Source organism: Procambarus clarkii, chromosome 44 (genome assembly GCF_040958095.1).
Source record: "Procambarus clarkii isolate CNS0578487 chromosome 44, FALCON_Pclarkii_2.0, whole genome shotgun sequence".
Lineage (NCBI taxonomy): Eukaryota > Metazoa > Arthropoda > Malacostraca > Decapoda > Cambaridae > Procambarus > Procambarus clarkii.
In genome coordinates, this window is record NC_091193.1 from 22,670,388 (window position 1) to 22,682,043 (window position 11,656).

At 43.1% G+C, this 11,656-nt stretch overlaps 1 protein-coding gene across 1 annotated transcript; it reads right to left on the reverse strand.

Annotated features, from left to right (window-relative positions):
- Positions 1-9,221: 9,221 nt before the first annotated feature.
- On the reverse strand, positions 9,222-10,920 carry LOC123745226 (uncharacterized). The gene is made up of 2 exons (XM_045725536.2): positions 10,909-10,920; positions 9,222-10,136 (listed from the first exon to the last, which is right to left on the reverse strand). Exons 1-2 carry the CDS (start codon positions 10,918-10,920, stop codon positions 9,222-9,224), a joined length of 927 nt encoding a protein of 308 aa, XP_045581492.2.
- Positions 10,921-11,656: the final 736 nt, after the last annotated feature.

The window sequence follows — 11,656 nt, forward strand, 5'->3', positions numbered from 1 at the left end:
TGGTCTGACTTTGTGGTCTAAGGGATATCGATTAAGGCACGTCTGGGATCCTCTCGGGCGTAGGTTCGAACCCTCGTCACGGCCCTTGTGGATTTGTTCATTTGATGCATCACGCTATTGTGATTACTGTGTGTAACTGTCGGAGGGTGTGGCCTTGCTAGACGGGTTTTTCCCGCCGCCTGGCTGGTGCGGCGACGGCGGCGGGTGCTAGCAGACAGCGTGGCGCCACTCCACTCTCCAGTGCTATCATTCTTCCCAAAGTCATCTCTCACTCCTCCTAATTTATTTTTTTTAATTTTGCCCCGAGGGGCGAGTTTATTGGGCAGCGCCACTCATCTTATGAGTGGACATACCAGCATAGTGACAGTATTGGGCAGCGCCACTCATCTTGTGAGTGGACACACCGCCATAGCAGCATGTACAACACTCCCCAAAAGGAAGAAAACCCGCTGGGTTGTTCATCCTGTCACTTGTACCCAGACACAGCTAGGACTTGCTTAAATGTCTCAAGTGAACAGCTCCTCAAACAAGAAGATTAACATCTATCAACCCTTAAAAGCTTACGTTATCTTGCGGGGTGCAAAACGGGGGAATCTTTTAAGAACAGTATCAATATTTGACAAATAGTGTTTTCCTAACTCAAACAATGTGGGGTTTATTATTCTACACATAACTCTGATTTCTCTCAGGTGTTCACATTCACGTAGATAGTGGTCAAGGCGGTGTCCATCACTCTCACCACAGATTCTGCAACTTCACTGATCAACTGTTGTTTCCATTCCATATCTCCATGGATATTTGTATCCAAGACGGATTCTCGCTATTACTGATTCCCTCCCTCGTCCTCCTCCTCTTCGGCCATAATGACTGGGATTGCCAGCTAAACCATGTTGTACCACCGTACAGATTCACTAGTTTGTGCTTCTATCCTCCTTTCCTAGTATTCAACATGGTCTCCTTCAGCAGCCAGCACATCTGCTCGGTCATTCCCACATATTCCAACATGGGACGGGAGAGTCCCACTCCTCTTGCCACCAAATAAATAATAATTTTAATACCGATCATTTTTACTGCAAGAACCATGAAATTAAGGATATTACAAATAAAGATATTAAACAGTGTTGAGTTGGAATTGATTTTTAGTATCTTTAAAGCTACTGAATGTTAATCGCAGATCGTGAGGAGCATAATCAATCTATGGCTGTAATGCGATGACATGAAGGTGAACTTTATTGAATTGATACAGATGGTGGTATACATCGTTTAAACAACACAATGGGTATAGTATTATTAATAGACTTACAGAGTTGCAGGTATGTGATGTTTTGGAGGTAATCGCTGCAGGTTTTTCAGTTATAAGACCGGTTTTCTTTTTATTAAACTTAGGCACAGCAGTGTACTGCTACCCTATTCTGTATGAAAGATTACACAGTGTAGATAAAAAAACTAGCTACATGCTCACCCAACATCCCCACCTCACAGGACAGCCAGTCATACATGGAATCAGGAGAGCACTAAAATGTAAGGCTGATCTATTAGCCCCCACTAGCAAAATCTGAGTACAACACAAGATTATCTTCCAATATTCCTGAGTGTATGAATTAATTACAGAGCTCAAAGTACCTCATACCATTTGGTCTGAAGTCACTGATAACAAGGGAATTACAGATAGAGTGTTGGAGAGTATGTCCCAGCTCTTGTACACATAGTTTACAATTGGAATGTTCAGCATTGGGGGATATATTACCTGCAGCCACCTGCCATAGTAAGAAGCTGATAAAGATTTTTCAGTTATACGAGACAGGTAAACGTAACAGCAGCATTATTCGTTTATTTAGAATTTTTATTTCATGATTTACAATGTGATAGTGAATAGTTGAAGTATCAAACTGATGTTGCCGTTTAGTATTTAAAAAATTGAAGGGTGCACAGTAGACCGAGTGTGTGTATATTAAACTTTATGTTAGGTCTGGATATATTAGGTCAGATAAGGTTTAAGTTAGATAGCACGGTTAGGTCAAGTTAGGCTAGGTCAAGTTAATTAGATTATGTCATATTAGGTCAGGTTGTGTTAGGTTGATAAGTTAGGTGAGACTAGAATCCTGAAGAGCAGGAACTTATATCTCAGAATAATAGAGGGTTTGAAAGGGTCTATTTGGAAAATGACACGAGCAAAGAGGAAATAAAAACATAGAGCAGTGAAGGGGCAGGACAGAGAGAAGGAATGAAGGGTGGAGAATGGGCAGGGGGCAGAAAGGAGAGAGTGTGACGAAAAACATTAAACACACTTACCCTAGCCAGTGCAAGAGATACACTCACATAGAAGCGATACGGTACACTAACAAACGAATATCAGTATGAGGAACAAGCTGCCAGAACCTCAGGTAGATGGAATCGGCTCCCAAGTCTGACAAGAAACAAAAAAGCTCTCAGCAAACCAAATTCGAAGGTAAAATCCTGAGTAGGATATTGGTTTCAAAATATTTTGATATATATATTTTTTTAAACAAGATCTGTTTTAAAAAAAAATAAAAAAAATATTTGTTTTTGAAACAAATATTCTATCCAGGATTTTACCCTCGAATTAGGTTTGGTATAGGTACGTTGATGATGTTTGATGCTTGTGGCCGGTTAACCATGACCAAACTGATTTTCTCGTTCAACTTAATTCGCTGGTTCCGTCAATTAAATTCACAATTGAGAATGAAATGAATGGTGTTCTGCCGTTTTTAGACATCATGATTCATAGAATCTCTAGGAGTTTCAAATTCAATGTGTTTAGAAAGCCTACCAATGTGTGTGCTCCTAAGTTCATTTTTACACAAATCGTCATGTTCAGGTCAAGCGGGCAGTTTTTTCTAGTATGTTTCTCAGAGCCATGAGGGTTTGCAGTCCGGAATTTTTTGATGAAGAAATAACGAATATATTTGAAATTGGGAAGAAGTTAAAATACCCAAAATCGGTCTTGGATCTTGCGTTTGGTCAAGCAAAAAAGGACGTTCTACAAACAAGCTCCCAAGTCTAAGCCAGAACTGAAAAGCTCGTTGGTATTACCATATTTTGATGGTCTAGTAAATCTTGCCCCAGCCCTGAAAAACCTTAATATTAACCCAGTGTTCAAAAATGATAATACAGTTAAGTCCATGTTAATTAAGAACTCTCCCTCGTCTGTAGCAGGTTGTGTGTACTCCATCCCTTGTAACGAGTGTGCACGTGTTTACATCGGTCAGACAGGTTTACTCTTTACACACACAGAAATCACAATAGCGTGATGTATCAATGAACAAATCCACAAGGGCCGTGACGAGGATTCGAACCTACGTCTGAGAGCATCGCAGACGCTACCTCTTCGCTGAAGTAAGGGCGAAGAGGTAGAACGGCCTATTGATATAGCTCGAATGCATAGGGGAGTTGTGTAAAAGTCTGGTTTGTGTCTTGGAGAGGCTGCAGGTTCCAAGTAAGTTCCGTAGAACTTCTGGTTTCAACTCTTTTGACCATGACGTAGCTCAGTCGATTAAAGTAGCGTCTGGGATGCTCTCAGACGTAGGTTCGAATCCTCGTCACGGCCCTTGTGGATTTGGTCAGGTAAATCTCTTTCCTCGCATTTAAAACAACATTCATATGCTATTCGTACAGCCCAGCACTCCAGTGCATTGTACTTACATTCCAGTTTATGTAATCATTCTATCGACTTCAGAGTGGCAAAATGTATTGTTAAAAGTAAGGGCTTCGTTGAACGAAATGTGCTCGAGTCTGGTCTGATCAAACATTGTAACAACAGCCTTAATGTGAGCCCAGGTATGTACAAGTAGGATCCCCATATAAGCTTCAATATAGCACGTCAATACAATATAGCATCCATTTAACCTGTTGGGTACTTTTATATACCTTCCAGTTATGGATATTAATAGGAGCTGCCTTGTATGGGCCAATAGGCCTTCTGCAGTTACCTTCATTGTTATGTTTCCTTTCTTTCACCTTTTCTTGGTGATCAGGTGATCTGCCCTGGTGGGTATAAAGATTTGACCAATAATATTTCCATCTTCATTCTACTCTAATGAAGGTGAATTAAGCCGAAAACGCGTTAAGCATTCTCTATTTTTCACATGTGGTTTTTCCGCATACTTGGATCAGTTTTTTTGTGATCGGTGCTTTTGAATGGTTGTTTCAAGCTTGTTCGCATTTGTGTTGCTCACGTGGCCCCACAAAGTGAGGTGATTCGATGAAATATCTATGTCCAAGGTTACCACCAAGTGCTGCCGGGATGTTGCTGAAATAGCCTCGTCTCCCAATGTCTTTTGAAGTCACGGTGGTCGAGTGGTTAAAGAACCAGGTACGCCATGGTGCGTAGTGTTCCTGGCTGTCTGGGTCGAATCCTGCTAGGGTGTGGAGTTTTCAGTTGCATATTGTATATATATATATATATATATATATATATATATATATATATATATATATATATATATATATATATATATATATATATAAACAGTTACCTAATCTACGTTATGTAGACATAAATGTGACGTGGGTTACGTGTATGTAGGTATTAGCATTACTTGGGCTACTGTGATGGAGATATGTTGAATTATCACTATGAGCAACAGCGGAAGCAGATGAGGATAACTTCGTTTTGAGGGCACCACACAAACCGTCCTCCTCATAGAGCTTTACATTTTGGCGTATATTATACCTAAGATCGTCGTACTAGAAAAGGGTAGAGGCTCGCGAAATTGACATACTGTCCCGTTTTCTGTTTTGGGTCCTCTGGTAGGTTAGTATAGGGGCACTTTAGTACGACAGTTTCTTGACGGTATGAAATCTTAGGAGGACGGGCTTTGCAGTGAACGCAGGCCGACAGAGTAGTGGAGAACACTCAACAAGTGCTTCCTGCACACACCTTGCCGTCTCTTCCGGTCTTCCCTTCCCTCGTCGTGTGTGATAGTGGTTCTCCTTCGTCATCTCTCCTTCTTTCCCCCGTGTGCACACTTCCGCCACATTCACCTCGCTCTTTCCCACCACAAATGGAAGGGAAAACTCTTCTGGAGTTACAAGGAAAGAACTTTGTGTGTAGACATCACACAAAACTACCTCTCTTAAGAGTATATACCCTCAAAACCACGTGAGTGTATTAAAACCACGGGAGTGTATTAAAACCACGTGAGTGTATTAAAACCACGGGAGTGTATTAAAACCACGGGAGTGTATTAAAACCACGGGAGTGTATTAAAACCACGGGAGTGTATTAAAACCACGGGAGTGTATTAAAACCACGGGAGTGTATTAAAACCACGGGAGTGTATTAAAACCACGGGAGTGTATTAAGTAATTGCAAAACTGTATGTACCTCATATCACCAATATCTCCTGAAGCACATGCCAACCGAATATCAACAGCTGCTGGTTGGCCAACATGGTAACTGCCCTCAGAAATTCGAATAAGCTGCTTATTAAAATACAATGAAATAAAATAATCTGTTTGCGACATACGTCAGACAAGTTTCGGAATATGCGACGCCAGCGTAGATTTCATAGTTCAGAATTAAATGACATTTTGAAGGCAGACCTTCATATGTTACTATTGCTAGGCTTAGGGTCGACCATTGCAAGACTGCATCACTTGCTGATGTAGATCTGACTAAATATAAATGTTATCACCAAATCTTATCACATGACCTACTTCACTATATAGCTGAATGTGAAAAAATCCAAGAATTTAGTCAAGTCAGTTATTAATGTTCAACAAATACACATTTTTTATCCGGGATGACACTCCCTAAAATACTAGCCTAATATCCCAAGTCTGCCTTTCGTAGAGAGTTTACACACACTGAGCGCGAGGTACTTGTACGTTTCATACTTGATCTAATATTAACTACACAACTCTAATTAGACTACATCATATGTAACTGTATCATAAAGTTGAGGGAAGTAAATTGTATTCGTGTCTCACAATAAAGGCAAATTACTTAAATTGCAGAACATTGTAGTCCATATCCTGAACTCGTTATGTGACTGTAACCTTTCCGTTCACTAACAAGATAGGTATGGGGGGGGGGTCATAATAAACTAATTAAATAAAAAGCGCCAAACCTACAAGCACTCATTTAGTACTCTCATTACCACCAATCAAGAGGGCCTCTCTCATTCACGGAACTATGACTTTATTATTGATTCAGGTATCTAATAAGTACTCCATAACACCAAAATAACTTTAAATTATATCATATTCCATGTTAACCACTGCTAATGTTCAAATTACTTTCTTTTGTGATCTGTATCAAAGCAGATTCAATTAGGTTTCTGTTATAGGTGCTTTTACAATTCGTTCTTGAAGAAGTCATCTCCCAATCAATTTGGTGAGCATCTTCTGACAAATGAACGAACAAAGCATTAGACATTTGGCAATGTCTTGCAGAGTATTTATGTTGCGAAATTCTACATTTCAAATCTTTAGATGTTTGCCAAACATAGAACTTATTACAGTCTTATTACATCTAAAGATTAAACTAATCCTAAACCTACATCTAAACTTATTACATCTAAAGATTTGAAATGTAGAATTTGGACTGTTTGCAGTCATTTGGAAAAGTCGGTCGAGGGTGAGAGTTGACAAGAGTGTCCCACTGACCGGCTCCTTCCGCGAATTTGGGATCATGAATCCCAATGGAGCCTCTTAGCTATTCGGGTAGTATTTCCTTAACTAATTCATCTGTAGCACTGGTCGAGGATAAGAATGCCGGCAATGCTAACTGTGTCGCCTTGCGAATACCTATACCCCCCAAGTCTAACTGGGAGCGTTGCTTGGTCCCACTGGTCATCTTGCAGGGAGAGGTTTAACACTTTCACGGTTATTGACCTTAGGAGTGAGTCATATTCTGTTAACTTTGGGCTGTCGAAGGAGGGAGCACACCTTAGGAAATAGGTCAGTCTGGGCAAAGCCAGGCACCTTGTGAGAAGGTACAAAGCATCGTGGGCGTCCAAAGCCCCTATTCTTCCCTCCATCCTCCTCAGGTCGTTCAGCTTTTCTTCGAGGACTACCTCAATGGCGTTCGAGCCCAGAGGTGCCCCTAGCAGCACACTGTCGGTGGGAGCGATCACTTTAGCTCCTGGCAATATGATTCGCACTGCATCTATGGTTGGTTGGCTAGATGAGATGATTTCACACTTTGATGGGTTTAGGGTGAGTCCTAACTCCTCTCCCTTAGATTTCACCAGCTGTAGATCTTCTAGCAGGGACTCCTGTGTCCCTGCCAGGGTGCCATCGTCCAGGAACCAGATGTTGAGTTCGCTGGTCAACCTGCTTGTGACCTCTTTAACAGCCATGCAAAAAAGGAAAGGGGCAAGTGGGTCTTCTTGCTGGACACCTTCTGCAGAAACAACTTCATGTTCCCCAAACAACAGCGTCGTTTCCCTACTGTACCCTGCTGAGACGAAGGGGAGAAGGGAAGGAAAGCTTGTTCGAACTGCTTCCAGTACCACATCCCTTTTTACCTGGTTGAAGGCATTTTTAAAGTCTAATTTAATTAATGCCTTATTTTCTGGGAGGTGCTTGATATAGGCTCGTGCTGCATGAGCTGCTGCTTCACAGCCATGGGGGACACCAAAACCTAGTTGATGGGGCCGAAGCATCGTCGCAGCGTCTATGCTAATTTTCCTGACAGCTGCCCTAGCAACAAGGCGCCGAAGTGTGTTACCCACGGCAATGGGTCTGACTCCACCATCCTTCTTCTTAAGGGCACAAAGGGATGCTCCGAAGAAAAAGGGTTTAATTGTATCTGGGATCAACCCAGAGAGGCAGTCGTTGACAAACTTCGTGACCTCTGACAATAGTGTCTCGGCAACTTCACCGAGAACTGGGTTTACCATCTCCTTGAGGTGCTGACGTCTTACTCCCCCTGCTGAGCCTGGCGGAAATGACATGATGGCTTTGTATACCTCTTTGTATGACGCTTGGAGGAATAGAGGTCCCATGTCTGGGACATTTGTGTCCCGAGCAGTGGGTTCCCACGGTACTCTGGGAGGGTGCTTCTCTCTCAGTGAGTCTGCAGTAGCGGGATTTCTAGGGGCGATTGTGTCTTCGCTGGTAAGTAACCTAATTGCTCCTACTGTGTTGCCCTCTTCAATTTTTTATAGTTGTTATAGTTGTGTGTGTGTACACTAAAGTCTTTGAAAATGTAATAAGTTATTACGAAACGCATTCAAGTGTCGCGTCAGACTAAAAATAACAATGAATTTTGGAGAATTGATTTTCAATTACCATCGACAGTAAAAAGAAACATAAGAAATATTGAGAAAATTCGTGTTAGAATATACATATATATATTCTCTCTCTCTCTCTCTCTCTCTCTCTCTCTCTCTCTCTCTCTCTCTCTCTCTCTCTCTCTCTCTCCCTCTCTCTCTCTCTCTCTCTCTCTCTCTCTCTCTCTCTCTCTCTCTCTCTCTCTCTCTCTCTCTCTCTCTCTCTCTCTCTCTCTCTCTCTCTCTCTCTCTCTCTCTCTCTCTCTATATATATATATATATATATTATATATATATATATATATATATATATATATATATATATATATATATATATATATATAATATAACCGAAAACTCACACCCCATAAGTGACTCGAACCCATACTGCCAGAAGCACCAGCAACTGGTGTACAGTGGTTAAGGGGTCCTGTACACCAGTTGCTGGTGCTTCTGGCAGTATGGGTTCGAGTCACTTATGGGGTGTGAGTTTTATATATATATATATATATATATATATATATATATATATATATATATATATATATATATATAAGATATAGTAAACTCTCAAAAATTACGGATTGCCGTCAATTTGATGATGTTATCGTAATTATACGCAACAGGATCAGGAGTGCCACTATTGACATTATTCATCTTCAGGTTCTTTATGATTAAATAAAACCAAGCCCAACATTTCATCACTAATTCTGCCACGGAATTACATACACTCCCCTACTATGAGGTCAGATCGGTATGCCTTGAGTGCGCGGAACCTTGGTGGCAACCACAGTCTGGCATGTGTGATACAATGATTACCAGTTGAAGGAAAGATCTAACTCTTTAATAATTATATCTATTATGAGTGGTCGGATGTGTATAGTAAATCATAATGAAAATTTTGAGTATTTTTTATTTACAAAAAATATAGAGCCATATGATTATATAACTACTGATGTCAGGCTTGTTAGCTGCAGCTTCTCATGGCACCCCGTACGTGCCAGAAGGGACAGAAAAGCCAGCCGTGTCGCTGACGAAGGTGCCTCCACCAAGTCCAACGCCACCACCAAGGCCAACGCCACCACCACCACCACCAAGACTAATGCCACCACCAATGACCTGACCGCTACCATGAGAAGCGGAACTGAGGGCAGACTGAAGGTCCTCTCCCGTAGGCAGAGTTGGGTTGTCGCCCTCACCATAGTTGACGAAGAACACCTGAGGAGTTTGTGGCTCAGGTGCCGGAACGTGGACCACTTGTTGACCTTGCTGAACATTCTTGTTGAGGACGTAGATGACGTTCTTCTGCTGCGGCGGAGGCACAACGATGGGTTCCACGCCAAAACCTCCTTCAGGAGCCCGGATGAATATCACGTTGTGCTCGACTCTCGGTGGGGGAATGTTTGGTCGTGGACCAATTCCTCTGGGAATCTCAGGGGATGTGAACACATAGAGATTTCTGGTAACTTGTGGAGTGATGCAGCTGCCGTCCACATGGCGAACCTGCCCGTCGCCACAGCTGCCTCCATGGAACCCAGAGTCTCCAGAGACGAAGCCGCCGCCGCCGCCAGAGACGAAGCCGCCGCCGCCGCCGCCAGATACGAAGCCGCCGTCAGATACGAAGCCGCCGCCGCCGCCAGACACGAATCCTCCGCCTCCAGAGGAGTATCCTCCACCTCCAGAGGAGAATCCTCCACCTCCAGAGGAGAATCCTCCACCTCCAGAGACGAATCCTCCACCTCCAGAGGAGAATCCTCCACCTCCAGAGGAGAATCCTCCACCTCCAGAGGAGAATCCTCCTCCTGAGCCACCGAGGGATAACCCTGGACCAGAGGGCGCGGGCAGGCCGTAGCCCTGAGGAGCGGCTACAGCAGCCGCCAGCACGGAGGCCAAGATCTGTGAAGAACAAAGGAAGGTTAACCACAAGCTCTCAGCTAACATGAGAATCTAGTAAATTTCAACAATTAGCAGTGTTTCCATTTCATAAATTTCTCAATGTTTGCCAGTGTTACCACAAACGAGTTCCCTCAAGCAATTAGTATACGCCAAAACGCTATGTAAAACATGTATTCTTTGTAAATTGATCAATAATGACGTCACAAAACTGCACAAAAATAAGAAAATTCAGGTGTCATTTCTGTCACTTGTAATAAGGCGTCAAACAACATCCGGTAGTAAATACTGATGACGCGGTCTTTCTTCTTTTCTTGAACATTTTGTTCTTGGCCTAACATGCCCCAGACTGTTCTTCCGCGGGGCATGACTACAGCAACCTCGGGGATCTAGCGATGTTAACACACGAGTCCGAATACAACAACAGTGAAGTATGGCCGTAGCAACACGGGGTGTGGCTATAGCAACACCTGGGTACGGCTATAACAACACTGGACACGGTTGTATCAATTCCTGGGTATGGTTATAACAACACCTGGTTATTGCTACAGCATCACCGAGGCACGGCTACAGCATCACCGGGGCACGATTATATTGTATAACCAGGGCACGGCTATATCAATCCCTGGGTGCGGTTATAGCAACGTCTGGGTACGGCTATAACAACTTTAGTGCGCGGCTATGCGAACGCCGGGGCATGGTTTATGCAACTCTGGGGCACTAATAAACGAACGCCGGGAATGTTGTGAGAGAGAAAGAGCGAGGCAGGACTCACCAGGAGCTGCATGGTGGAGTATGGTGTCTGTCCACAGTCGCTAGCCTTATATACCTTCACTGCCCAAGCTTGGTAAAGTTACTTTCTTTCCAGCCTTCGTTGTGACCCCACCTCGCCCCGCCCCCTACCCACACTGCCAGCGCATCCCTCCACGGCAGGTCAAGGGGCAACAACTCCCACCTCAGAGGTCTCCAGTTTCTCTCCCGCCCAAACACATTCTTACGCTTCTCCGAAGTCCTTTTACTGCTTGAACGATGAAGTCTCAATTTTGTTTACTACCAAACTACCTAATTAACGTCAAGGCATTCAAAATTAAAACCGGAGGAATCATAGTGGCGTTATTATAACTGCTCGTAGAGAAGGGCGGGAATGTGAGATTTATTTACTGTGATTTATGGAGCTATTGCACACTGCTGATGGATATCCGGAACTGTGAACGGCTCCTCCGACTACTTCCTGTTCCCTCGCTGCCTCCCTCCATCACCTGCCCATCTTAATTCCCGCCAAACTCTGTTTACTCACTCAGTAACATAATTAATATGTTCTGCGACAATATTTATCAGAATCTGTTAATGTGTTTGATTCATGTCACAGTCACTATGTTATTGATTCTCATGTCTCTCAAACAAATATTCTTATACCTGGATTGTACCTGGATGGGGTTCTGGGAGTTCATCTACTCCCCCAAGCCCTGCTCGGAGCCAGGTTTGACTTGTGAGAGCCTGGTCAAACAGGCTGTTGCTTGGAG